Source organism: Aspergillus vadensis, assembly GCF_003184925.1.
Source record: "Aspergillus vadensis CBS 113365 unplaced genomic scaffold BO88scaffold_20, whole genome shotgun sequence".
NCBI lineage: Eukaryota > Fungi > Ascomycota > Eurotiomycetes > Eurotiales > Aspergillaceae > Aspergillus > Aspergillus vadensis.
Window position 1 is genome coordinate 413,868 of NW_020292058.1, and position 27,351 is coordinate 441,218.

General features: G+C 50.2%; 11 protein-coding genes across 11 annotated transcripts; 6 read left to right on the forward strand and 5 right to left on the reverse strand.

Annotated features, from left to right (window-relative positions):
- Positions 1-1,388: 1,388 nt before the first annotated feature.
- Positions 1,389-3,748, forward strand: BO88DRAFT_346056 (putative C6 transcription factor; the record flags this gene model as incomplete). Its single annotated transcript, XM_025703327.1, has 3 exons — positions 1,389-2,105; positions 2,164-2,723; positions 2,773-3,748. 3 exons carry the CDS (start codon positions 1,389-1,391, stop codon positions 3,746-3,748), a joined length of 2,253 nt encoding a protein of 750 aa, XP_025560413.1.
- A 56-nt stretch (positions 3,749-3,804) lies between these two features.
- BO88DRAFT_469027 (glycoside hydrolase family 88 protein) lies at positions 3,805-5,364 on the reverse strand (the record flags this gene model as incomplete). The annotated part of the gene is made up of 2 exons (XM_025711594.1): positions 3,805-5,149; positions 5,215-5,364. 2 exons carry the CDS (start codon positions 5,362-5,364, stop codon positions 3,854-3,856), a joined length of 1,446 nt encoding a protein of 481 aa, XP_025560414.1. The 3' UTR covers positions 3,805-3,853.
- A 387-nt stretch (positions 5,365-5,751) lies between these two features.
- Positions 5,752-7,460, forward strand: BO88DRAFT_345929 (putative MFS transporter; the record flags this gene model as incomplete). The annotated part of the gene is made up of 5 exons (XM_025703322.1): positions 5,752-6,006; positions 6,069-6,295; positions 6,349-6,427; positions 6,490-6,963; positions 7,017-7,460. 5 exons carry the CDS (start codon positions 5,752-5,754, stop codon positions 7,458-7,460), a joined length of 1,479 nt encoding a protein of 492 aa, XP_025560415.1.
- A 310-nt stretch (positions 7,461-7,770) lies between these two features.
- Positions 7,771-9,093, reverse strand: BO88DRAFT_469031 (uncharacterized protein; the record flags this gene model as incomplete). Its single annotated transcript, XM_025711595.1, has 3 exons — positions 7,771-8,615; positions 8,672-8,956; positions 9,012-9,093. The coding sequence occupies 3 exons, from the start codon at positions 9,091-9,093 to the stop codon at positions 7,771-7,773; spliced, it is 1,212 nt and encodes a 403-aa protein (XP_025560416.1).
- Positions 9,094-9,530: 437 nt separating this feature from the next.
- On the forward strand, positions 9,531-12,163 carry BO88DRAFT_370008 (uncharacterized protein; the record flags this gene model as incomplete). Its single annotated transcript, XM_025704162.1, has 4 exons — positions 9,531-10,182; positions 10,246-10,329; positions 11,022-11,137; positions 11,192-12,163. 4 exons carry the CDS (start codon positions 9,531-9,533, stop codon positions 12,095-12,097), a joined length of 1,758 nt encoding a protein of 585 aa, XP_025560417.1. The 3' UTR covers positions 12,098-12,163.
- A 264-nt stretch (positions 12,164-12,427) lies between these two features.
- BO88DRAFT_370010 (uncharacterized protein) lies at positions 12,428-16,904 on the reverse strand. The gene is made up of 5 exons (XM_025704163.1): positions 15,890-16,904; positions 15,156-15,741; positions 14,450-15,080; positions 13,491-14,389; positions 12,428-13,382 (listed from the first exon to the last, which is right to left on the reverse strand). The coding sequence occupies exons 1-5, from the start codon at positions 16,562-16,564 to the stop codon at positions 12,487-12,489; spliced, it is 3,687 nt and encodes a 1,228-aa protein (XP_025560418.1). The 5' UTR covers positions 16,565-16,904; the 3' UTR covers positions 12,428-12,486.
- A 798-nt stretch (positions 16,905-17,702) lies between these two features.
- On the forward strand, positions 17,703-20,210 carry BO88DRAFT_437118 (putative chromatin remodeling complex subunit (Arp9)). The gene is made up of 3 exons (XM_025709607.1): positions 17,703-17,773; positions 17,854-19,282; positions 19,337-20,210. The coding sequence occupies exons 1-3, from the start codon at positions 17,744-17,746 to the stop codon at positions 19,882-19,884; spliced, it is 2,007 nt and encodes a 668-aa protein (XP_025560419.1). The 5' UTR covers positions 17,703-17,743; the 3' UTR covers positions 19,885-20,210.
- Positions 20,211-20,748: 538 nt separating this feature from the next.
- On the reverse strand, positions 20,749-21,277 carry BO88DRAFT_345730 (RidA family protein; the record flags this gene model as incomplete). Its single annotated transcript, XM_025703310.1, has 2 exons — positions 20,749-21,083; positions 21,166-21,277. The coding sequence occupies 2 exons, from the start codon at positions 21,275-21,277 to the stop codon at positions 20,749-20,751; spliced, it is 447 nt and encodes a 148-aa protein (XP_025560420.1).
- Positions 21,278-21,582: 305 nt separating this feature from the next.
- BO88DRAFT_469035 (uncharacterized protein) lies at positions 21,583-22,797 on the reverse strand (the record flags this gene model as incomplete). The annotated part of the gene is made up of 5 exons (XM_025711596.1): positions 21,583-21,815; positions 21,865-22,068; positions 22,120-22,206; positions 22,279-22,336; positions 22,396-22,797. The coding sequence occupies 5 exons, from the start codon at positions 22,795-22,797 to the stop codon at positions 21,583-21,585; spliced, it is 984 nt and encodes a 327-aa protein (XP_025560421.1).
- Positions 22,798-23,134: 337 nt separating this feature from the next.
- BO88DRAFT_370017 (FAD binding domain protein) lies at positions 23,135-25,058 on the forward strand (the record flags this gene model as incomplete). Its single annotated transcript, XM_025704164.1, has 4 exons — positions 23,135-23,317; positions 23,432-23,852; positions 23,907-23,968; positions 24,027-25,058. The coding sequence occupies 4 exons, from the start codon at positions 23,135-23,137 to the stop codon at positions 24,948-24,950; spliced, it is 1,590 nt and encodes a 529-aa protein (XP_025560422.1). The 3' UTR covers positions 24,951-25,058.
- Positions 25,059-25,545: 487 nt separating this feature from the next.
- BO88DRAFT_427707 (purine and uridine phosphorylase) lies at positions 25,546-27,302 on the forward strand (the record flags this gene model as incomplete). The annotated part of the gene is made up of 7 exons (XM_025709033.1): positions 25,546-25,623; positions 25,799-25,888; positions 25,952-26,206; positions 26,240-26,391; positions 26,479-26,804; positions 26,863-26,968; positions 26,993-27,302. 7 exons carry the CDS (start codon positions 25,546-25,548, stop codon positions 27,300-27,302), a joined length of 1,317 nt encoding a protein of 438 aa, XP_025560423.1.
- Positions 27,303-27,351: the final 49 nt, after the last annotated feature.

Here is a 27,351-nt window from a genome sequence, read left to right on the forward strand (position 1 = left end):
TGCAAGGGACAAAGCCGATAGAAAACGTAGACATGGTGTATGTCGACCACCGAGCTAGATGTGATTGAAAGAAAAAGGAAAGATAGGCCGTTAAGGTACCCCTACCGGCATATACAAAGCTTCTTCCGTATTAGGTAGCGTGCGATACGCCAGCAAACACGTCAATTATGGGTGACAGATGTGAAGACGAACCATTTCATGCTCCTGCAATCTCGGCTCGTAGTAGTAAGAGTTCATTCCACACAAACCTCGTGTCGAGTGCGTTGCATGTTGGTAAGTGAGTGGTCCAAGCTTGTTTGGCTAGACCCTTAAAACACCCAGTTGATGCTAATTCTGGAAATCTGCTTTTTTCTCTGAGAGGTGGACTGATTGTGGGTTGACAGGTTGCGCGGCCAGGTGGATCCCGTGCACCAGGGCTCGCAAACTCCCTCTCTTTTCGTTCGCCCCACCTAGCTGTTCTCTGCCTTTACGGAGCATTCTACTCAGGATAGTCTAGAGTGCATTGCAGGATTTTCATGATGCACTCACCCACGCGGGAAGGGTCTTTGGTGCCCCCTGCACATACGTAAGTTACCCGCCGATCCTTCCCTGAAGACATGGACCCTGGATATTAACTGCAGGTGGGTCTGTCTTCCACTCCGCACGAAATACATTTTCTATGTCCTATACGCATCAGTAGAAGCAAACGCTGGAACTCGGGGAGAACTGACATGCTAGTTCAGTAAATATCCGGTGTTATTCGAGATACTGTAAGTGAGTTAGTGAAGGTCGGAGACTAAACCGGCTTTCCTGTACGATTAGGGCCAGCGCGCCCCAACTCCTGATCAAGACTTGACAGTAGCAACGAACCACTACCTACAGTTAAAAGCGGGAGTTCCTGATCAGTGATCTATCCGAATATGTCGATCCATTTCCTAATTCACATTTCTAATATAGCAAATCGAACATTTTGCTAAAGCATTTTAGGAAAATCTCCGGCGTCGGACACTCGCCGGCAACTACCCCGCCCGCCGACAGGAGGTTGATTGGTGCAGCGCAGGGCTCCATGTCAACTAAGCTCAACGGCAAAGAGGATGTTCCAGGAGTGGCATGACGAGTGCAAATTGCGGGGAAAAGAAGGAATTCCCCATAGGGGTGTTCGTCTTTGAGCATGTGTAGTTCTGTATGTCAGACGTTCCTTTTCTCCTGGAGAAAACATCCCTCTCGTGAACCTCAATAATTTCAGCCCTGTCTACCCGATGACCGCAAAATCTCAAGCCGCGAGAACCACCGCCAGCGCAGGAGACTTGCCGGAGACAACTACCAAAGGAGAGGAGGAAATCCCAGCCTGTCAGTTTTGTCGCAAGAAAAAGGCCAAATGCAATCGAGCGCAGCCCTGTTCACAATGTATGCGATCGGATGTCCTTTGCGTCTACGATGATCGACGAACTAAGCCTGGTCTCCGAGCTGGGGCGGTCGACCAGCTATATCGCCGCGTCGAGACGCTCGAGAATATGTTTCTGGGCCAGGAGATGCTCTGGCAGCAGATGTGGCAGTCTTTATTTCCGAACACTGAGCCCCCGCGATCCCTGGTCAAGGGAACCACGGCAGCCACGACCCTGGCGGAGCGTCGGGAGCAGCTGAAGGCCTCAATACTAGACTCTGCAAACGTGGCGACAAAAAGAACGAGCACAGAAGCAAATACAGCCGATTCTGCGCCACCAGAATGTGCTCCTCCCGAAGCCAAACGCGCCCGCCTGGGAAATGAGCTGGTTTACCATGCGGTTGCTCTAGAATCCGAGTCTCGCGTGGCCAGCCCCTTGCCTGATGCCGTCTTGACCGAACTCGTCGATTTTTACTTCATCAATATACATCCATGGATACCGATACTACACGTCAAGAAATTTCGCGAGCGGATGCGATCGCTGGAAGAACGAGTGCATATCAATTGCATCTTACATGCCATTGTCTCTGTCTGTGCCCGCTTCTCAAAAAACAAACAATACGGCGATACGTTGGATATGAAAGAGATCGCCAAGAAAAGTCGACAAGAGGTAATCTTGCAGAGCACTGAAACCTTCTCGGTTGAGAATCTACAGGCGCTGGTGATTGTCGCATTTGAAACAGTGAGCTAGAGGCCACGCTATGTCTTGGAGAGAAGTAGACTGATTTACTTTCGAACAGATAAATCGCGGTCGCGGGCCCTCGTCATGGTCTATCATTGGCAGCATGGCAGGAACCGTAGAGCAACTTCAACTTGGAGTAGAAGAAGATGACCTATATCGCGTCAAGGGCATTGGGGAACGGCTAATCAGGCGCATGGTTTTTCTTACACCATCTCGATCGTGGAGCGAAGCGGAGGAGCGGCGACGTGTATTCTGGGCCGTCTTTCTCATGGACCGCTTCTGCAGCGTCTCTACAGGCTGGAAGATTAGTCTCAGAAATGCGGATGTAAAGCGCTGTCTTCCATGTGAAGGCGCTCTATGGGAGAAGGAGCAGGAAGTCTGCACCCCATATTTTGGAATCTCTGATATCAAGAACACTCCCATGCCTAACAGTCACTCGACTACCATGGATGGTTGTGAAGAGCAAGCCATCGGCGCATTTGCGTACATCATTGAGGCTACTGAGTCTCTGGCCTTAGTGACAAACTTCTACCTTCACCACGCCTTCTTAATCAACGATGCCAGCAAAGCACGATTATGGCTAGTGAAATTTAAGGAACTAGATCTGCGACTGATTCAGTGAGTATATTCACCTTTCTCTTTTCTGCTATGATGCTGATGCGCGCAGATGGAAAATCCACTTACCTCCTAAATGGCGCGAAGCCTGCGTCCTAAACGAACAGAGGGTCATGGATCCAAATCTGACATTGGCACACATAACCCACAACACGGCGGTAATTCTGCTACATCAAGGCATTGCTTATCCACCAGCGCACTGGCAGAAATGCCCTATTAGGCTCCCATCGGCATCCTCCGCCGATACGTGCTTAGAAGCAGCTTCAGAGATAGCAACTATTGCTGATCAATTCTTATCCTTTTCTCCCATTTTCACGAACCCCCAGTTTTCTTTTTGTCTATTCATCGCCGGCCGCACACTCCTCGCACACGCTAGGCACAATAGGGTGCCGCCATCCCCAGCTCTCAACACCTTGATAGCAAACCTGATGGAGATCTCACAGCGATGGACAAGACAGCATGACGGCAGTCAAGCCCACCAGGAGGACAGCCTAGCATTCAAATTCGCAACTAGACTGATCGAAGCCCAGCAGAACCGAGCCTGTGTATCTCGTCCGAGCCTGGATATTCGCACGACCGCCTATTCAGATGAGTCTAAGGAGGAGATGTACAAGGATCTCGTGGGAACAAACTCGGATGATCCACCTGACTATGAGTCGCTTGGTGGACCATTACATCTGGCTCCGTTCCCTACGCAGCAGTCTACTGGCTGCTCATTCGACCCATTCAGCCTAGCCTTCCCACCGCTGCCACCAGCCTTCCAGCAGGATTTCTCGCCGACAGGCCTAGATCCATTCTCTTTTTATACTATGCAACTGCCATCGGATCCTAGTATCTCTTCTCCCCTTGAAACCCGCAGTCATGAGTCAGGTTCCAGGCATGATTCGGAGAGTTCCATGACTAGTCTCATGCCGACAGATATATCGCACCTCTTCGACGTGACATCTAGCCCAGGACAGCGGATTAGTTATTACGGCAATACGCGGGGCCTAACCAAGGACTCGGCGACCGACGGAATTGAGAACTAGGCCAGTAACAAAACTGCGTGATTGATTGTTTTGCGCTTTCACGTCGAACCCTTATATTCTAAGTCTACATTCCCACCCAAATGGGGAGTTGATGCTTGTACCATGCTACCTTTTCTTAAAATCATCAATCAAGTCCATCTCAAGAAGCATGTTTCCAAACAGCAAAAAATAATAATCAGCATATACAAGTCCGTGATTCGACCACCGCCGAGGAGCAAACTCATAATTATTGATCGTCGCGCCCGTCAAGATAGTTTCAGAGGCGTTTGCGTCCCCGACCACCTTCAGTGCTTCAAAGCCTTTGCAAGCCTCAGTCTGATGGGCCGAACACTGGTCAGCGTAGACGGGCACCTCCAACGAAGGGCCAGCCTCGAAACGCAGTGGGGGATTAAGATACCCTCCGACAGTACAATCCACCAGCTTCATCGCGGCCCGAAGGTAGTGATTAGCTGCGTCAGTATCTTGCAGCTTCTTATAAGCCTTATAAAGCAACAGCATTCCACAAGCGGCGATCATGGCAGCAGAAGTATCCCGCGGTGAGGTGTCAGTAACAGGCGCATCGAAATCCCAATACGGGACGCCATCATTCGGCAATCTCGCAAGAAATACATCCGCCAGCGCTCTAGCAGTGCGAAGAAATTCCGTCTCCCTGGTCCACCCGAAGGTCTGCACAAACCCCAGAATCCCCCATGCCTGGCCCCGCGCCCAACAGCTACTGTCACTGTATCCCTGGTTCGTGAGCTTCGACTTGACTGCTCCGGTTTTGGGATCCAAATTTACCACGTGGAAGGTCGTACAGTCATCCCGGATGTGATGCTTCTGCGTGGTGATCGCATGCGCCCTAGCTATGTCATATAGCTTTGAACAATCTGTTTCTCTCGCCACCCAGAATAGCATATCCAGATTCAGCATGTTATCGATAATGACTAGGAAGTCCTGCGACGGGTCTTTGTATGCATAGCGCTTCGTGATGCACTGATCCCAGCTGCGGATACACTGGGTTGATTCGCTGAAGCGGCTAGCAAGGGAGTGGGCTGCTAGTACGAGGGCGTTGTATGCTGCTGGGTCTCGATGAAGTGTCCATGCCTTCATTGCCCAGGGGGTGATCATGAAGCCTAGATCGTGGGTATCCTTACGAAGGGCATTTTGGTGCAGGTTGGCTGTCCACCAGCGGCAGAGGTGCTCGTGTTGGAGGGGATGGGGGCGGAGAACGGAGTCGCTGTTTGCTTGCGTGGAATGGGGAGCAGGATGCCGGTCGCGGAAGAAAGTGCTGCGTTCTAGGAGAAGGTATAGAGAGCCTGGGAAGAACCCGGATGTCCAGAAGTCGAGGGTTCGGTAGATGTATGTGGTTTTGTCTTCGCCAGTGTATTCGGGGTATAGGGTTGGAGGGTTTGTCTGTCTCTGTCAATAATAATTCCCTGGCTTGCAGACAGATCTAATAATAGCTTAAAAATTGTATCACTCACACTACCCATCGCCTTGGATGCGACGAACCAGACCTTTGCTAGGACGGATTCTGAATAGAGGGCTTCGAGTACTCGCGTCCATTGCTTGGATGGGAGTACTTCGGAGCCGGTGCCGTTGACGCTCGCTGGGGGTCCTGCTTCGATAGACATTTTGTTCCAAGTTTGACAAAGGACCGAGGCTGGGTTTAGGAGAAGTTAATCGAATACTGAATACGCAATAAGAGACTTGTTAAGACCTGCTTGTTCCTCTCTACAAGAATTCGTTCCCCATTTGTGGCAGTATGCATTCGCAGTCGGAAAAGGGTCCGGGAATTCCTCCGCGTAGGAAGTCCATGCCAAAATTCCGTGGATAGGCATTTCGGGCCATCTCCCGGAGGCCCTCCGACGAGCCTACGAGACACACGTTCCAGCTAAGCCTTCCCCACCATGCAAGCTCTTTCTCACACTGAGTCCGGGGGATACAAATCCATACATTGATAACCTTCTCTGAAGTTCAATTTGCCTAACTCCACAACCCCACAATCCCCAGATTCCACAATGGCATCCAAAATCTCCGATATAGACACCACAACAGCCGATCACCTCGAATCGACCGAGAAGAAAGACCCCTATGCAGCAGACCCAGGCATTGAGATCGACGAGGCGACAGATAAGCGACTGTTCTGGATGATCACTCGTCGTATCTTAGTTATTCAGATCGTGACCTATTTCTTTCAGTCACTTGACAAGGGCATTTTGAATTATGCCTCTATCATGGGTATTAAGGACGATGCACACCTGGTCGGACAAGAGGTACACACCAACCCATCATTAGCTCACAATGTACCTTTAATGTTGATTTGATTATTATTTAGTACTCGCTACTGGGTACGATTCTGTATATCGGCATTCTTGTGGGCGAATATCCCCAGAATTTACTGTTGCAGAAGTTTCCAGTTGCCAAGATGCTCTCTGTCAATGTATTTATTTGGGGTGCGATCGTGGCATGCTCGGCTGCATCTACACGTTTTGGATCGTTGATGGCGGTCCGGTTTCTGTTGGGGTTCTTCGAGAGCTGTATTCAGCCTGCGATGATGCTTATGTGTGTTTTCCTTGTTGCTATATCTAAAGATGATTTGCTGACCTCAGTATTAGAACGGCAATGTGGTATAAGCGAGAAGAGCAGTCGGTGTTGAACTCAATCTGGTACTGCATGACTGGAGTGCAACTAATGGTATGTCTTTCTTCCTCTCGCTTTGCCATTGAAGATGCAGCTCAGTTAATTACCCACAAAAGATCGGTGGTCTGCTCGCCTTCGGCACCTCCCAGTACGTAGGCGGGGTGATCAAGAACTGGCAATTGCTCTTCCTCGCTCTTGGATGTGCTACATGCGTGTGGTCCTTCTTCATTGGCTTCTTCCTACCGGACAGCCCTCTGTCGGCAAAGTGCTACAGCGAAGAAGACAAGAAACTGATGGTAGAGCGGGTACGACATAACGAGACCGGAATCGAGAACCGACAATTCAAAAGATATCAAGTCATCGAAACAATCCAGGACCCTATCGTCTGGTGCTGCGTGATGCTCATTCTCGTGGCCAATCTAGTCATCGGCGGTCTAGGCGTTTTCTCTAACTTGATCATCGAGCAGTTCGGCTTCTCGCTGCTCCAGACCGAGCTGTTGAATATTGCCCAAGGCTCATGGACAATCATCGTAATGGTCGGATCTGCATGGTGCTCACAGCGCTTCCAACAGACGTGCTTAACTATGATAGTAAGCTTCATCCTTACCCATCCACTCACCACCAAAGTCTTACCAAATACCAGCTCTGGACCATCCCAGCTATCGTCGGAACCATCGTCATCCTCGTCGTAACGCCCACAGAATCCAACGCGGGCGGCATGCTCATCGCCTTTTACTGCACGCAGTTCTTCCTCGCCGAGGGCAACATGATTATTTCCCTCATTACCCGCAACACAGCCGGTCAGACTAAGAAGAGTCTCACCATGACATTCCTTTTTGTTGGTTGGGCGGTGGGAAATCTCATCGCTCCGCAGATCTTCCAGAATTCTGACGCTCCGCGATACTTGCACGGCTTTCTGGCACATATTGTGATTTATGCTGTGTTCATTGCGCTGGTTGTCCTGACAAGGGTGATTTTGATGAGAAGGAATAAGGCGAAGGAGGGTGAAAGCAGTGATGTCTCGCATGAGCTGGCGTTTCAGGATTTGACGGACAGGGAGAATCCAAATTTTCGGTATGTTTATTAGGTCGCGGTTCAATTGTTGTGTATTTGGGAATGTATAGTCTGCCTGCTAGTAGCTAGTTAGTGATGAATGGTTCTGTAATATGTGACAGTGACTGTATAAAAAGTTTCTGAGAAATCATCCCGGACATGAGTGCTGATCTAACCGACGTTCTTGAGTACTACCACCATATAGTGAACAGAATAATCTCGGTCTTCAGTATTCAAAGTCCATATAGAGTTTTATTGGAACAGAGCTATGCCACTTTGTTACCACTTATTTGAAATCCCATTGTGTATTCATACATGCCAAGCAAGTGCATTCATCGACTTATCTACTTCTCTGCAACCGCAAACAGCAAATCCGCCCAACTGAACGGATCAACCGGCGAGGCCTGACCCTTCACAGAAGCATCATAAACATCCTTCACTCGCGAAGTCCAAGGCACATCAACCCCCCTCTCTAAAGCTTCATAATAGAGTAGACCCCAAGCAGCCGGATTCGTCTTTCCATCCTGATACCCGATATACCGATTCACCGCGGAAATGTTCGCCCAAGGACCATCCACCAACACCACTTCACACCGATAAAAGCTCGCATCATACGGCACCGTCTGATTCATGAGATACTTCCCTGCATACTCCGCTGCGGTGAAGATAAGATTATCCTCCAAAGCAAACAAATCATAGTCCTGGTTAGCGACGACCCTCGCAGCAAGTGCCGTCCATTGCAGCGCATCCTGTACATGGGTCTGATCGCGACCTGCTTCGGAGTTCTGGCCAGTGGAAGCTAGATAATTATACGGCACCCCGGCACAGCGATCGTTTTTGTATGCATATAAGGCAAAATTGTATAGAGCCACGTCGTCCAGATAGACTGCGAAATTGAGCAAGCCCATGATACTTGCCATGCCGTAGTTCGCTTGCCCGATGATGATACTCTGCCGGGCGAAAAGCCAGTAGAGCTGGACGCTAAAGCCCGAGCCACCTTTGTATGTCGCGCCTTGCTCGACCCAGCCGCCTTCCCAGCGCATGATCTCAGCTGCGTTGGCGAAGATGGAACCTTCGATGCCGATTAGGAGCGATCTGTCTGTGCCGATTATGTTCTCGAGGTCGGAGCCCCAGGCGTCAAGGATCGTGGTGGAGCGGTTCCAGTGGCTTTGGCTGCGGGTGATGTACCCTTTATTATTACGAAGTATTAGCCCTGGAAAAGGCCCTTAGAGCTTGTGTACTTACACATAATAGCATTCTGATATGCAGCGCGAGAATCATCGTGGAAACTGGTATAGTTGCTTATCTGCCCACGACTGATTACGGGATACGGGCCTTGCATTTCATAAGAGGCGTTGGAGTAGGGATCTTGGGCGAATCGCGTGTATGCAGATGCCCAGGGCTCGACACCGTTGAGGACATTTGTTCGCATGAGCTCGAGCTGGTCATGGCTATGCCAAAGGCCTGGATGTTGGAATTGATTTGTTCTGTTTTTGGAGCCGGGTGTGTCGGGGACCATCATTACGGGCCCTGGTGTGGATAAGCATGTTAGTGGGGATGTTGAGGGTTGACTTCTAGCTCGTACCGTTTAGACTGGGGACATCTTGGATCAGCCCGTGGACGTGAGTAGCGGTGGCCACCGCAAGGCATAGCTTGAGAATATGCATGATCGGATTGTTTGATAGTAGTAAAGTTGAAGTCTTGGTGGTGGCATGTTGTTCATATTACTAGCTTTCATCTCATGATCAATGATTAGATTAGACCTCGGGCTAAGTGCCGGACAGGGACCGATCCATTAACTAAGCTAAGGAATGTAGTCAATATCTATGCGGGGAACAGCCGGAAAATGCGCCGGTGTGCATAAATTAAGTGGCATACGCGTTCTTCCCGAGAAGACGGGAAGAAGGTGGATCAGGTGGGGAGCAGGAAGAACGGTTGCTTCATTTGCCGATGCCCCTGAAGAACAAGCACAAGACAACCCTAATTTAATATAGATATCAAACTCAATTGATTCAGGGTAGTAAATACAAAATATATAAAGTAGCCTGTATCACCACCACATCCTCCCTTCTCAACATCATCCCAAGCTGCACAACACTTCAACATGATGTCCCTTCTTTCCCTTCTCTCCCTCCCTCTCTTCCACCACCTCGCCTCCGCAGGTACCATCTATCACAGCAACTTCACCTCCGGGCTATCCCCCTTCTCCGCCTGCAATGTAGAATCCCCATCCTACTCCACCGCCACAGACGGCAACCTCACCGTCTATTTCGACGAGTCCTACTACGACGGCACGCGCGACCGCAAAGGCGCCGAGATCTGCGTCTTTGAGAACGACACCACCACCAATGTGGCCCAAATGACCAAGGAAGGCTGGCAGGGCTTCTCTATCTATGTGCCCTCGGTCACCTACCCCACGGACAAGAGCGCCATCATCGCCCAGCAATTCTGCCCCGGAGGCTGCTCCTCGTGGTGTGGCACCGTCGAGATCGTGAACAATACTCTGCAGACTACGCACCGTGCTGCTTGCTCTACTGGTACTACGGCGACGATTGTGGATGATATTGAGAGAGATGCGTGGCATAGTGTCGTGGTGCATATGCGCGTGTCGGAGGAGAGTGATGGCGCTTATGAGGTTTGGTGGGATGGGGAGCAGGTTTACAGTGTGTCGGATATTGATGTGGGTTTTGGGACTTGGGACGATGATGATGCGTTGACTACCGGGTGGTACTTTAAGAATGGGGAGTATTGTATTGGTGAGTTGTTTGATCAGATGAATTAGGGTTGAGGTTGTTACTCTTGCTAACTGGATTTCCTAGATACCGACGCCTACACTGATGCGACTAGAACGCTGTACTTTGATAACATCACTTGGTATGAGACTGATGATGGCAGCGATGATGGTTACGAGACGGTTTATCCTTGATTTTGATTCATCTGGAGGAACGTGTATAGTGTAGCTGTGTGGTTTGCGCTGGCGATGAATGGGTATTTAAGATAAAGCTGTATTAGTGAGTTGCCATAATAATGAGGAAGTATTCTCTTCAAAATCAAACTGTATTGAAGTAGGATATATTTACCTCTTTTGCTCTGTTACGGCATTGGCCAAGCAAGATGCTTCATCGGGTGGAAAAGTGGAGCCCAGCGCACTGACATCGATCTTCATACTAACTTCATATACAACTGCGAAGCACCTACAGTGTCTTGTTTTCTTCCCTTTGGGGAATTTGTGCCCTACACTCACTGACCTTACTAAGAACTTCTTTCAAACAGAATTAGAGAGCACCATAAGTGAGACAAAATGTTCGCTTATCATAAACGCCCCGCACTACGGCCTTGGCGAGGAAGAATCAGGTGAGATCCCTGCACTTTTCATGGTTTGCATCTGAGACATTTTAGCTTCGAATAAAAGTGGCGATTTATATCAGATTCCTATGTCTCTCGTCCGCGCTTACTTTTGCAATATGTTTTTATTTTTTTTTTTTTTTTTTTTTTTTTTTTTTTTAATTTTTTTTTTTTTTTTTTTTTTTTTTTTTTTTTTTTTTATCTTAACGAGCAAACATGTCATCTGTTAGCGCTACTCTCATACGCCGAGGCACGGAAGTGTTATCAGCTCGGCTTCAACCCGGTCAAGACCCTCTGGTGAAAGAATGGATAGGCATCTTTCTCATCTTCTTCACTGTTTTTGCTTTCTTCCTTGCAACTTTCTGGGTGAGGGAATAGTCAATAAATAACAACAAGTACTATACTCATGAAAGAGAACAGGTCGCCTACACCTCCCAAGTCATCGGAGCCCTAGCTGCGATCGAAGACCCTAACTCCGACCCACCCCCCTACATCCGTCTCGACAACCAAGCCACCAACTCCAATGATCCCGAATTTACCACCACCCCAGTCTCGAAACCAATAACCAGCGACCTCCGCACATCCATCAACTACCTCTTCACCCTCGGTGGCGGCGGTATTTTCTCCACCTTCCGCGGATTCCGCATGTATCTCGCCTTCATCTCGCTAGATATGGTCTTAGCCCTCTTAATACCCGCCTTCATCCCCATTCCCATCCACATGACCCTCGCCTCAATTCTAGCCAATTTTATGGGCAGGATGTTCCTCGCTAGATGGCAAATGGCATGGGTTCATGTAGTCATCGCAGATAAATCGCCTTTCGTCGGCTATCGACGCATGCTAGGGTATCAGCATTGGAGACGGATTGCTCCTGTTGCAGTGCTGCATAGTGCTGTCATGTCTGTGACTTCTTCGCTGAATTTGGCTGTCTCTAGGGCTGTTGGGTGGGTTATTGTGGGTATTCTTGGTGGGGAGGGATCGAGTGGTGGAAAGGGAGAGGGAGGATTTGGTGTTGTTCTCTTGTTTATGTTCTTTTTCTTACTCACTGTACCTGTTAATGCGATATTCACTCGTGTGGCGGCTTCGATGTTGCCTGAGGGACTTGATCCCATTGTGCCCTTTGATCGGCAGTTTGGCGGTAAGGTGAAGATGGGGGGTGGGGGTGAGAGACTGGATATTGTGGATGCATGGGGGACGTTTGAGTTGTCCGCGAGGGTTCGGTACTTTAAGATTGTTTTTCAAGCAATTGCTATTGAGATTGTGTTGGGAGTTGTTGGGGGGTTGCTGGTTTTGGGCGAGTTGAAGTGGTTGCTTTACTCTCACTGATCACCATGTCTTTGTTTGTATTCTAATGTGTGGGTTGAACTCTTATAGAGAAAAGGAACATCACCGGAACTGATACAGCGTGCTTTAAAGAATGTAAGTGATGCTTTGCGTTTCTATAACCTCGACTAGATGTAGAGTACGTCAAACGATGTGTTACTGGAAGGTATATGTGGCGGGATCTTCATCTATCGGAATGAGTGAATGCTTAGGACTCTGCGGCCGTGCTTTCAAACGCAGCAATACGAAAAGAGAGATAGAATAATTTGGTTTGATCATTTGTCTTTCCTACAGTCATTCATAAAGAGGAAGCTACTGAGCACTGATATGACCCCAAAGTGCAATTCTATCTCGTCTAGCCTGCAACCAAGCATATCCATAAGAAATTCTGTTTAGGATGTTTGTGCCTTCGCTTGACCGTAGTACACAGCTTCCACATATTTGGTTTCTTCTACACCAAGTGCGCCACTTTCATATTGCTGCCGCATCGCCCTCTGCAGATCAGCAAACGTGTCCCTCGCGTATGCTTTGACTTGCTTGGCATGTTCGTCATCTGCATCGTCGTCGTCGAATAAACCATCTTCAGCCTCATCATCGCCATTGATATCCCTGCTGGAATCACTGTCATCATCTGCACTCTCACGCCTCGGTCTGCTCTGACGACCCCGATGCAATACTTCAAGTGCATCCACAATCTCACCGTCTCTCACATCTAGGACAACCAAGGCTCCTGCTGCGAGTAGAATTCGGACAATCTCCCTCAACTCAACGTAGCCATACCGGCCCACAGTGACTGTTTTCCTCACATAAAGTGCCACAACATCCAATGCTGTATAATAATTATGATTCTTGAAAGACCGGACAGGTTTATTGACATTAAACCTTTCGACCTCGAGAAAGTACTGGACACATTGAACATCTGCAAAGCCCGCGGCCAACGACAAATTTCCGTAATGACCGGCCCGAATGGACACACTCACATTGGCTTGCTGAGCTTTTACCAAATACTCCGCTGCCTCTGCTTCAGGGTAACCGATAAATGGAACAAAACGTCTCAGGGTCATGCCATAAGCCCCGGGGTACCGAACCAGACTAATATCCGCTCCGCACTGTTCCACTAAAATTTTCACGCCCTCCAACCAATTCATATTCGCTGCAGCGATCAGTACACAACGCCAGAATTCGTATCGAAAATTTATGTTGACGTCTACGTGGGCTTCGCAGGCCAAGAAACGCAACGTATCGGAGTCTTCTCTGTAGAGTGCCGATTCTAATGCCCAATAGCTTCCTATTTCAAAATTAACATCTACTTCCTTATCTTCCAATAAAAATCTGGCCATGATGATATGTCCACCAGAGACAGCCTCAATCAGTGGTGTCCAAGGATAGAATTTACCTTGTGGGCCAAGAGTGCCACCTTTCGCCAGAAGAATACGCATAATTGGGATGTGGCCAATCATTGCAGCTAGAAGCATGCAGGTATCACCCTCATCATTAGTACAGGTCATATCTAGCTCGCCCCTATTCCACCATCGGTCCGATACTGGGAGTCCGTATCGACACACAGCCAGAATAGAGTATTGGACAGGCCGTAATGGTTTATTAAAGCACCGGGCCCAAGCCCGGTATCGCGCGCTGCTATCCTGCGGAGCACCGAGAAACTTCTCCAGGAGTCCCACGACAAAAGACAGGTCCTCTTCCGGAACGCTGGCAGGGTGTAAGGTAGCGATATGTTCCGGCCAAAAACAGAAGACGTAGTAGAGAAATGGTCGTGTGAAGTAGGATTTTGCAGGCTTGCTGTCGGAACCTCTGGCATCAGGATTGAACATGGTGTCATCCGAACAGGTATCGCTCATAAATAGCAAACACGCTTTGCCAACCATCAAGTCGGTGATTGCAGTAGTCCAGCTGCGACGTAGCTCGAAATACTCAGCGACCGATAAATGTGATATTCTCCATACGTCCCGCTCAGAATCGATGACCAGGAAATTGCGACACAATGCCAACAATGCATCGTCGCTAACCGGGTTACACAACTCTAACGTTTCACTGTCAGGGTTAATGCGGACTGCCTCGAGAAGATCTCCACGTGAAAGCGGTTCTCGTGCGGCTAGAACCCACTTCAAAGCGCGTAGCGCGAGATCTCGGTCGTGGGAAGGCTTCTTCTCTATTTCCTCCAGGAGTACTTCGTACGTATCGTCGATAGTTTCGGGGAGTGTCTCCAGACACTCCAGTATAGCTTCGGGAGAGATGCATCTCTCGAGCTGTTTGAGTTGCAGGTAGGTCCATTGAAACCTAACAACATCATTAGCAAACTTCATAGACCTTCACCGAACAAGAGAAGCATGTCCTTACATTCCTTGACTTTTCGCTGACAAAGTTGACTTGATTTTCTCCTGGAGATCGCAGAATACGCTGTCCTTTTTGATCAGCGTTAGCATCTCTTGGTTGATGTAGGCCTGAATATCATGCTGGTTATCGGTCGCCCGAACCTCGATGTTTGGATGCGAGCGAACTTCCTGTTGAACATCCGCATCAGGACGGCTTGCAATGAATAGTTTGGCCGGCCTTATACTGCTAGAGAGCAATTTCTCGAAAAGCTCAAGGAGTTTACCACGCGAACTAGGGTCACATTCGTCGAAAGCATCCAACACCAATGTGGTACGAGGATAGAGGTTCAGGGATTCTGTAATTAATTCCGTGCAGCACTTCATGTCAAGATCTGCACCTTTCATACGTAATTCCTCGTAAGTGGATTGAAGTGCAGATTGTATGTGCCACGAATTGGTCTTGCTTGATTTGGTCTTACTGGCGGGAGATGATAGCTGACGCACGTAGCTCCGCGCTACGGCAAGGGGTCGTGTTCGAGTGTCCTCGTTGCGGTTGCAGTAGAAATAGGCAAAACCTTCGTCGTTGGGCGTTCTTGCTAAGTTATCTTGGATGTGATCGATAACTCTCGAAGTAAGGAAGGTTTTCCCTACGCCCGCTTGACGGCGTCAGCGCCGAGTCCATACAGACGGGGAGAAAAGAGTGGTAAACACTGGGAATGAGGGAAACTCACGAGATCCTCGCAACCATAATACTGCCGAAGAACTGCTCTCTTCCCAATCTCGGAATTCAACTTTTCGTAACAGCCAGTCACCCGTGCCTGGTGTCCGATTGTTGCGCACATTATCATGATGAGCCTTATGTTTAACAGTGGAAGCCCAGTCCAAGATGTCGATAGCCTCTCGTTGTCCAAGCTTCGCCAGGCACTCGACAACTTGGGTCTCTATGCGGGGTAGGTGCCCTTGGATGTCCTGTAGGTGCTGTGTTGCCTTTTCACCTTGCGCTGCACTGCATGCCCGAGCAGTATCAGCGAGCTCTTTTTCTTTCGCTGTCAGATCCGAGAAATGTCCCGAGCCGTTGTCGAGCATCGTGGCCAGGATTCTTGCCCCAGTCGGTTCTGACAGCCTCTCAATGCTGTAGCTCAACAATTTCAAGACAGCCCAGTAAACATTTACCAGGTCTCCGCGTAGGGTGTCGACAATATCACTGTTTTCGGTTCCATAGGCGGACTCATATTGTCTGCCACGAATAATGGCATGTAGAACCCGGTCTACGGTCCCAAGCAAGGCAAACATTGTACTATCATACTCTATAGGGACCTATACACTTTCAATCAGGAAACTGCCTTGATATAGTATCATATGGACCACGCCATCGAAGACTCCTCATTGCTTGGAGGCATCTCGCAAGCCTAAGCACTACAGGCGCGTCCAACTTAAAGAGTTATGTTATGTCGACACAACCTACCTTCAAAGCCACTTTTATTAACCCCCACGGCCCTGCAGCTTGTGATGGTGCGAACGGAACGACAAGATCCCCGATGCCTTGAACTAACGTCGCGCATTTGGCCGCGTAGTCTCGCACGAATTTACCTTTGTATACCCACCTTTTCTTATCACAGAGCTCCACCTTCTTTCGGAGATCGTTGAGCAGATTGTCCAGATCTCCTGGATTTGTGTTCAAACTCGGTTCATAACCCCGTTTTCGAAGACCATCTTGTGTGTCCGGAGAGAGCTTCTCAAATGCTTCCTTCCAGAAATTTCGAGATACTCCCTCGTCGCTGTCCAGCTCTTTCGGAAATTCGGGCAAGCTGGAATGGGGGATTTTATTTTCACCTTTGACACTGCTGACCTCACCCAGGGTGTCGCTGGTTAAAAGCCACCTTTTTTTCTCTGTCGGGCTTCGAGGTACAGCTTCTGCGTGCTGATTCCTGTTCGTAATTGATACCTCACTCGACACAGGCCCACTCCTCTTCCGTAGGGGCTTCTTTGCAGGTCTAATGGGGTCACTTCGCTTGCAGTCCGGTGATGTGAACTGATTGTCGCCAGCGGGCTCTTCATGTCGAAAATGATGCAACCGGCGTGAAATTTTTTCTTTCAACCGATGCATATTTGCTCCGCACGTTGACCATAACTTGGCCATTGCATAGCAGGTGTTAGACTCCAGTTGCCCCGGGAGGGCATGTCCCGGTGTTTAAACCCAGCTGTCGGGCGCGATCGATTGTGTGTTGGCTCAGCCGCACGCGGGGTTCACGCGCTAAGTAGGTCGATAGGACTGTCTCGTTTCTTTCGCCCACTGACAATTGGCATCAGCGGCAAACATTGCTTTTTCTGAGGGAATTTTTGTCCCCATACCAGGAGTGGCTGTCAGATGACGTGTCACTCCGGGGCATGCTATTCAAATAGCATCCATGATCGAGGTGGTGCTTTCCACAACCCCTATCAAGTTGTCAAGAATACCAGCATAACACGAAATGAAGTTGATGAGCTCAGGCTCGACTGCTTTGAAGAAACCAATGCCAGCCTCAATAGAAGGCGACTGACCAGCAGTAAAAATACAAAACGCATAGATGGTGTGGTTAGTGGATAAAGGAGGTGAACTGTACACACCTAATACCCCTGCACGGAGAATCCCCCTCCATCCACTTGCTGCCTTTTCTCTGCCAGTTGTATTGACGCTCTGATCTGCATGGCCTTCCCCTGTCCTTCAAACGGGGAGTGGTTGGAGCTTCTACAATCATCTCTGTCTATTTCCACGGACATAGGGATATCAAACTCAGTCTGGAGTTCAAGTTCGACCTACTGCTACTCGTCGCCCGCCGGCCAACCCATTCCACGAGGGTGGAATGGCAGTATGCTCATCTTTGAGCCCCGCAGCACTGCTTGATGGTACACGTCGATAATAAGTAACATAATTCAATCTATCTGTAAGATAACAAACGTCGACAAAGACGGACATTTTGTTGCAGCTGTGAGTTCTGCACGGGGTTAAGGTTACCTCAACACAAGGTGGAGGGTCTTCGGGCCCTACAGCTCCAAGACTTAGGATTAATACCGTTTCAGGCTTCAAGTTTGCGATACATCATATAGTAGTGTTCGTTGGAATCTATTAAACCGAAACGTAGGTTGATCATAGAGGAATGAGTGTGTAGCAGTAGATTTCAGACCGCGGTCAAAAGCACGGGCCGCGACCGCGGCGCACTAAACCCGATTAGGCCATCCGCCCAACCTCGAGCGCGCAAAGATCGCTGGTGCAAACACCGCGGAGCAATAGGTTGCTACTGCGACAGTTCCAGCTCTCCTCACCCTCCGACTGTCCAGGATGCCGCCCTTCAAAGATGAGCATATCTTGGTACGTGCAGATTTCTCCTAGTGCACCAATCATTGACTTACCCCCTGCTGGCCGACTCAAACTGACCCCCTCCTCCCCAGATAATTGCGCCAGGCTCGCAAGTGACCCTGGCGCAACTGGGTCTCCCAGAGTCATTCACCCCTGCCCGCTTTCGCTTCCCTACGCGCATGTTTCCCGCCGAAAAGAAGGGCGAATACGAACCATACAAGATCCGCGAGCGACGACAGGAAGTCCCCGTCAGCAATGGCAATGGCACCGACGCGCCCAAGGAGGACGTGGAGATGAAGGATGCGGAGTCGGCGCAGCAAGACGGAGCCGTGAAGACCGAGAATGAATCCTCCGAACAGCCCGAAAATGCGCAAAAGACCGAGAGCCAGGATGCCAACGGAGAGGAGAAGCAAGGAACGACAACCGAGATCTTCTACGAGGAGGATGTAACCTCCGATGAGGGGGCTGTCTATCCAATTCAGAGTGGTCGCATTGTCGACTGGCCATGCTTCTTTGCCCTTTTGACTCACGTTTACAACACTCTGAGTCCGCCCTTCCACACCCCGATCATGCTGATCTCCGAACCGGCATGGTCTGCCCGCGACCGCGAGACGATCACACAGTTTGTCTTTGAAAAGTTCAAGACGCCCGCCTTCTGCCTCATGGACTCCGCTCTCGCTGTATGCTACGGATACGGTACCTCGACGGCTACGGTGGTTGATGTTGGCAAGGATAAGGTCAATGTCACTGCCGTCACTGACTTCCTTGTTAACGAGCATGGAAGAGGTATCGCGCTGGAAGGCTGCGGTGGTGACCACATGACGGACAGGATTGTGGAGCTTTTGGGCCCGAAGGGATTTACAAGGGAGATGTGCGAACAGTTGAAGCGCAGCAATATCACTGAGCTCTTGCCCCCGGGCACACCTCTTCCTGGTGCCGCTGCAACCGCGCGACAGGGCGCTAACCCAGCCGCTTCGGCCTCAACTGGGACCAAGGATGGCAATGCACCGAATGAAAACATCCCACGCGGTCCGGGTGAAGGCACCCAGACCGGTGGTGAAGGCAACGGCGAGGGCGACGAAGATGAGGGAGTTTTGGATGTCGCAGCCATTGTCAGTGGTAACACGAGTGAGTTCCTCGCCAATCGGGAGAAAGAGAAGGCCGAGAAGGCCTCCACCAAGAAGGGCGCGACAGATCAATCCGGCAAGCCCCTCCGTCTTCCCAACTCCAAGAAAGAAAAGGCTTCATTCCAGTTTGAGGAGTACGTGAGGATAGAACCTGAGAAGGATACGCCCAATGGGCCCGGGCGGTATATGCGTCAGTCTCGCGAGATCGAGGTCGGTGTTGAGCGCTTCCTCGCCGCAACTCCCAAGCAGAATTCTGGAGACCGTCTCACCGGCGGCCTGCTCGAGGATATTGCGACTCAGATCCACCACACTATCCTTGCAGTGCCTGATGCGACGAAGCGGAGTGAACTTTGGGACTCGCTCATTGTAGTCGGCAATGGCAGCAAAATCAAGGGTATGTAGCCGGACCCCATCAGCATGAGGATATTTATTGACATTCTACTTATAGGCTTCACACAATCCCTGCTGGGCACAATCACCCAGAAGTACATTCTCTCCCCATCCGCCACCATGTTCACCTCTGAAATCCCCTCCAACTTCTCTACTCCCCTTCCCACCGGAGGAACCAACACTCCGGCACCTTCCGGCCAGGCTGGTCCGATGAATCACCCTGCGGGTCACGGTGTGAATCCTCTGCTCGTCGCAGCCACCCATGCCAACAACCCCATGCCCGGCACTCCCTCCATGGACCCTGCCATGTCGCATCACCGCTCGACGGGACATTCTCAAACCCCCACATCGGTCAAGACTTTGAGACCCCCGGAATACTTCCCCGAGTGGAAGGAGCAGAGCAACACCAATGCCCCTGGCGCTGCTACCACGGGAGGGCCTGGTGCCCCAAGCGGTGGCCACGGTATGGAAGAGGCTGTGTTCCTCGGAGCACAGGTTGCATCGAAGGTTGTTTTCGTGATCGACCAAGGCGTCAGCAAGGGTTTCATGAGCCGGGTGGAGTACAACGAGAATGGCCCTTCTGCGATCCATGAATACACCATGTGATCACCTTTAATGATAGGCTTCTGTGCCTGGGGATTGATACGCGTGTTTGTTCACATATGAAAGCGGATTTCTATTTACGGACCTGGTTCTGGTTCCTTTTTATGCTTCAAATTTACGGTTAATTATTTTGTTCAGGTCTCTTTCGTGGAGATTGTATTCTACGTGATGGCGTCTTTCACTAGAAAAGCAAGTCTGACTCGGATGCTAGGATAGGTGGAGTCTGGTCGGATAGTACTTGAATAGTGTTCGTGCAATGAACTGATGTAGTTCCTTAATAGGCAGCCGGAGTCATAAGCTTAGAGAGTGCTTCTGGTGCTTGTTTGTGGCCGACGACGTATGCTCTGTTAATTATGTGTGTAGAAATACCTCTACTATGCTCATATAAGCGATGCACCAACAACAGCAAGTTTAAACTCCCTCCTACCCGCTATCCACCGCACTTATCCTACAGACAGACTATACTTTAAGAAACGTAGTCCATCCAGACAGAAAATTCGCCCAAACCCCAGCCCCACATCTCCCTGATTCCCTGAAATCCCTTCCTGCGCTGATTTGGCGCATACATGTTCTACCAAAGTCTGAGAAATGCATGGGTTTTCAAAGTTAGGGGGTCCAAGTGCACCAAAGTGCCGACGGCGTTCGAGAAGAATGATATGTTCCCAATCGGGAATTTACGGGTACTTCCGAAAGAGGTTCCGAACTGACCAAGATGTTGATCGAGAATGCATATGGTCAACTAATCGAGGAACGTGTAAGTATTCTTGGAAGAAGCCAGTCTACTGCATCTATACATATCGGATCCATGACTTCTCACGAGGTATACCTCCACAGCCTATAAATCAACCCCATCCCCAATCATTTCTTTTACCCCAAAAAAACATCCACCTCAATCTCCAAATTCTGCCCTTCAAACGGCAACGCCTCAATCCCCAACATAGTCCAAGTAGGCTGATGATCGGGACACCACTTCTTAACATTCTCCACCATCAGGTTAATAATCTTCTCTCGGGTCTGGGGCAACTGGACATGGTACGTGCGGATCTTCACGACGCGGTCCCAGCCGGATTTCACGCTAGCGCGTAGATCGGGCTTGGCTTTTTCTAGTGTGTAGAGGATGACTTCGTTGATGTTGGTGAATGCTTGGGCGACTTCTTCTTCGAGTGTGGGGGGCACTTCGGTGGATGTGGGGGACATGCCGGCTGATTCCCGAGGGAAGGGTGGATAGTTAGTTGGTGATGTGAGAGGAATGGAATGGGGCTGGGGGAGGGGGGGAGGGCTCACTCTGGCCGGCTATTTCCATTCGGTCTCCGGCTATACAGGCTTCGGCGAAGCCGTAGGCTTCTTGGAAGTGTTGGCCGCGGCCGGGGCGGGAGTAGCTGGGGATTGGGGACATGATGGTGGTGAGGTTGGTATGGAGATGTATGGAGGGGGTAAGAGGAAATGGAAAAAGGTAAAGTGCTTTGTTTGAAGAGGGGTCATGCTATTTATGTTGTGTCGTGCCTGGAAGTGTCATTTATCGATCTTGTCGCTATCAACGCTAGTTGCAGTAGTGCTTACTAGCTGTCAGTGGTCCTTCGTAGAATTGATAATCAGTAGCCGCTCAGACATGCAATGTAATATTGAAGCGTTGATCATTGAATGTTAAGGCATAAATAATTTTTTCTCGTAAACACATAAACATCTATATTATTGGACACCTCACTCCTCGCCAGATAGTTCCATTGGCAGTTCCGGCGTAGTGTTGAATGCTTTCAAGCCTGTCTCGCCCGTGCCAGTATTCTCTCCACGTGTAGCAAGTTCCGATAAGGCGACATCGTCCTGTGGCACGTAAACTGACGAGGACATGCCGACATAGCTGCTTCGGTAGCGATGGGTGTTCTTAGTGCGGCGGTAGATGATCGCGAAAGCTGGAAGACAGCCGACAATGACAGCTAGCAATGAAGGTTAGAATAGCAAAGAGAAGAAGAGGGAGAATCACACCTATCCCCGCCTCGATCATGCCCCAGAATGCCAGCCAAGAACTACTTGGGGTGCTGTCGTTGTTGGCTCGAGTGCCGATTTGGATGACTCGTACAACCGCCATGCTCACGCAGATGGTGCCCAAGGCAAACACAGCAGCAACACTGATCTTCTGGCCCAGTGGAAGGCGCAGCGACACTACCAGTCGCAACGGCAGCACCATGACTTATTCACTTCAGTCATACACCTTCAGTATACTTCGAAACAGGAACTTACTCATTATATCGCTGATAGCGTCGACCGCAAAACTATAATACAAACTGGCAATCTCTGCCACAGCGTCTCGATGTGTACTGCACTCCCCTTCGCAGCTGTCAGTACCCACACACGCAGGGGACACGGAGCACTGACCAACGGTGAACCATGCATGCATACTTTGACATGAGGTAAAATTAGATACAATTGCCCCGATAAAGGTCCACACAACTGTCAGCTGAACATTTCCCGCAATAGGTCGAATCATGGACGCACCACGATGCAGAAACACAGTACCGCATACCACCACTTCATCTCACCCGGCAGGTCCTGGAGAAGTCGGCGATAGAGGAAGAGAAAGTATAGCTTGACGGACCACAGCGCCCCCCATAATAGCATGGTATTCGCAAAGAAGACCTTGATCATGAAAAGTGCGTCGGATAACATAGTCGCCCAGGGACCGATCTTACCATCCGTATATGCATCGATTTTGTACACAACCGGGGTGACGATTATGTACGCAATGCTCATGGCCAGGAAGCAGGCCCACGACAGCAGTATGCAGCCATCCTCGACCTGCAGCGACCGTAATTTCCAGAAGATCAAGCTAAACCGAGCAATGACCACCGCCGACGACAAGGCGATCATGGTATAGCCAGTGGCCTGCACCTGGCTAGCTGAGACATAATTTCTTTCCATCCGGACTGGTGGAGTGATCGCCAGCGATGTCTAAGTCGCTTAACGGCAGACATCCCTTTTCATATTCTGCCGACAGCCCGGGTGGTAAGCATCCTGCGGCGGGCAACAGGATGCATTAGCAAGTGTTAATTTCACGGATACGGCTAATCTGGATGTCATCCGTCATCAAGCGAGCCGGACGGCCGCTAAGGAAAAGCCGGCGGTATAGCGCCTTGTTTTAGGGAAGCCACCAGGATGGCCTATAAAGGAATGAGCCCCCTGCAGTAAGTCAACGCCTCCTGAAACCTCTACGACTCCTGCTCCAACCCTTATCTCCATCCTGTTCCTGCCAAGCACCATGCGGCCCGGCGCGCTGTTCATCGCTACGCTTCTGGCCAGAGCGACAGCGCTGGACAACACAACCAGTCGCATTGTCGCTAAATTGGCATCCTACGGAGTTGATGCCTATGAGTATTTCAACTCCAGCGTGCTGCTGGACTCGTCATTGAGCACGCGGTCGTTGGGATTTTGCTCCGAGCTGGTGAGTTACTTCCCGTCTTCCTGCGTGCTAAAACCGGACGATGGCACCCGAACCCTGTCTAGTCGTCGGGCTAACGCATAAGCACCAAATTGACAATTTCACTAATCCGACCAGTGTTCCGCACTTCCCCGGCTCTATCCAGGCCACGTGTTGCAACGCTCGACTACGGCTTACTCGACTTGGGATGCAAGCTTCTGGTCGCAGCAGCAGGAGGATGTCGATCCAGCCTGCGTTTTCCAACCAGCCAGTGCAGTGGAAGTCGCTGTCGGCCTGCTGCTGTCAGAGCTGACGCTGTGTCCATTTGCTGTCAAGAGTGGCGGCCATGCCGCTTTTGCCGGCGCCTCCAACATCCAGGATGGCTTGACGATAGATCTGGTCGGGCTGAACTCTACGGCCTTGTCCAGGAATTCCACTATTGCGTCCGTCGGTGCGGGTAACCGCTGGTTGGATGTCTATGATTGGCTAGATCCCATGGGCTTATCGGTCATTGGTGGTCGTGTGTCCGACATTGGCGTGGGCGGCCTGACGCTGGGAGGTATGTGACAGATCAACCAGAGGCAAGGAGAATGTAAGCTAACAAGGTATCCAGGAGGTATCTCCTTCTTCTCCGGGTTTCACGGCTGGGCCTGTGACAATGTTGCCAATTACGAGGTATAAAAACCTACATTGCTTGTGAATAGTGCTTCTGTATCTGACAATATTATTCTAGGTTGTTCTGGCCGACGGTAGCATTGTTGATGTCAACCCTGACACTCATCCCGACCTTTACTGGGCCCTGCGGGGTGGTGGCAATAACTTTGGCATCGTTACCCGCTTCGACCTGACAACGCACACTCAGGGCCTCATGTGGGGAGGCTCACGCATTTGGCTGGAAGAGTATCAATCCGACATTCTCCATGCGCTTGTGGACTTTGGGTTCAACTCGCCGTCGGACCCCAACGGGGCACTGATCGTGTCGGTGGCCTACGCTGAGGGTCTCTACCTGCTGGTCGCAGACTTGGAGTACGCAAAACCGGTGGCCAATCCTCCTATCTTCGAGAACTTCAGCAGCTCAGGAGTTCTCGAGGACACCATGGCCATCCGTAGTCTGTCCAATATTACCCTCTTGTTCAAAGAATCCAATCCCAACGGACTGCGCGAGAGCTATTGGACAGGCACTGTCCAGCTCGACTATGAGCTGGCGACCAACATCACCAACATGTTCAAGCAGGAACTCGTTCCTATTCAGAACGTGACCGGCCTTGTCCCCGCTCTCGTTTGGCAAGTAATCAGCACTAACACCATGGAGCACATGGCCAAGAATGGGGGTAACGCGCTAGGACTCGATCCGGAAGACGGGCCCTTGCTGCTGATCAACCTTGCTTTCATGTGGGATGATGAGGCTGATGACGCTGCAGTCATGGCTGTTCTGGGCAGAGTGACCCAAAAGGCGCTTTCAGCAGCGAAGGCTCGCGGTCTGGGAAGTCGCTATCTTTACATGAACTACGCGAGTCAGTACCAGTCCGTCGTGCCCTCTTACGGCACGGCAAACCAGGCTCGCTTGCAAGCGATCTCGAAGAAGTACGATCCTTTGCAGGTGTTCCAGAATCTGCAACCGGGTTATTTCAAGCTGGATGGGGCGCCAGCTTTGTAGGATGCTCGATGCATAGATTTTTGGGAATTCCATTTTTTTCAACGCTCATTGCAGTGGATGATACAAAACTTGGCTCTTCAGGCCAGCGCCTGCCACCGAACCCCTATGGACCTCAAAGCTGGGGTACCCCCAAACAGATAGAATTTATAAAATCTACGGAATTGATAATTATATTACACTAAGCCATGACATCGGAGTCCTACAGCACGCTAGCTCAATTGGAGGTAAAAAAAAAAATAAATAATAATAGAGATGTTTAAGTTCGAGTCACTCTTCTCGTTGTGCCAGACTCAATCAAAAGAGACTAGGCTGAGAAACGGAAGTGACTTCCCCTTCAGCAATGATCAGCTTTGTCGCTAACCATGCAGTGCGAGAGTGATACTCATTTATTCTGATCACCACCAAGAACGAGATCGCAACTTGAATTCCCATTTCAGAATCCGGTTTTCGCGAACTATTAGTGCTAGTGCTATTCATAGGTGAATATCCAGACTACAACGTCCTTTGCGAAGCTTCTACAACATCCGCTGTCGACGTATCTCCTTAGCGCCAGCCAGTTTCAGACATCCACCTTGTGAAACACGACACATGACACATGAGAAATGATAGCCAAAAAATACGCGCCCAGCTATTACCGAATCCTACTAACAAGCTATCCCTACGCGACTCGAGGGTGCAGTCATTTAATATGCGAACCCCTCTCAGCCTTGCGGCGCCTATAGAGGCATTAAAGACGTAGCCTGATGACAAGCTACCCAACAAATCCAGCACAGCACCGGCCCATCTCCTTCCAATTTTCTATCACTCAAAACTAAAATCACTACTCCAAGACCACCATCTGAAATAAGGCACTACTGAATGAAACAAAATTGATCTCCCCGCACCCCAACACCTCCTACACCCTCTCCTGGATCTGCGCCCTCCCGGAAGAATATGACGTTGCAATCGCAATCCTCGATGAAATCCATGGAATACCGCAGAACCAGCGACTCTAAGACAAGAATGCCTATCTACTAGGCAGAATAGGTGCGCATAATGTCGTTCTGGTCTGTCTCCCTGAAGGCCGTATGGGGACAACTGCCGCCGCAATCGTAGCGGAGAACTTGTGTCAGACTTTCCGGTCGGTGAAGTATGGGTTTCTTGTTGGTATTGGGGGTGGTGTTCCAGGGTTCGGGAGGGATATCAGGCTGGGGGATGTGGTGGTTAGTGTTCCGGGGGGTGGGTGTGGGGGTGTTGTGCAATATGATTACGGTAAGGTTGGAGGTGATGGGAGGTACATTCATCGGGAGCATATCAATGCACCGCCGGGAAAGTTGTTGGCGAATGTTACGCTTTTGGGGTGTCTTTCGAGGAAGAATGTGGGTGATCAAGGGAATATGACGGCTGATATCTTGGCGTCGCTGGGGGAGAAGTATGCGTATCCTGCCGGGCTGCGGGATAGGTTGTTCTGCTCTGATTATTCGCATCGCAATATCCCGGGATATACTGGCTGTGAAGCCTGTAATCCTGTGGGCGAGGTGTTTAAGAGGCGGAGGACTAGTGATTTGCCAGGTGTGCATTTGGGTACGATTGCTTCGGGGGATGGCTTGGTTATGAATGCCGAACTTCGGGATAGGTTGAACGGGGAATATGGGAGGTCGATATTGTGTTTTGAGTGTGGATCAGCTGGGGTTATGAATATTTTGCCTTGTTTGGTTGTCAAGGGCATTGCGGGCTATGCGGATTCGCATAAGTATGATGCGTGGAGGCCGCGGGCTATTGCTGCTGCTTGCAGCTATGCGAAGGCTTTGATTTTGCAGATTCCACCGGAAGAGGTGCCGCAGCAGGAGAATTCTGTGCATGTGACAGATCTGAGTAAGTGGGACGCTTTTATTAAGGTTACATGGGACTTGCTAACGGTTTTGCGTCCTAGTCAAAGACCTGCATGATGAACTGGGTCAGATAAAGGCGGCAATTGATGGTCTCTGGAGTCTTCAGAAAGGTGAGGTTATAAATAGGAGTGTGCTTCCCCTTCGGCAGTGAGCTAACTACAGTACAGATAGTGCATATACAGAACGTCACAACGATAATCGCCTGACGACTATGTGGAGCAGAAGCGTGAGCATCACCGCAAGCCTCACTAGCAGGCTAGCCTTCCCATATCATAAGTTGATGCAAGCGAGTCAGTATCTGAGACATGGTGTGTCGCTATTCTTCGACAACGTCAAGCGATATATTGGGTCTATGCTACCTGACCACTTTCCAAGTCACAGGAGTGCTGGCCCTAGTGCTGGAGCACTCCCTTCCGTACTTTCGTTTCAAGGATGGGGGTGGCATCTCATTGCAGAGCCGCATTTGTGGATGTCCTCGTGATATACAGTGAATTTCTCGATCCGACCTCGCTTGAATGAGGATCAACACA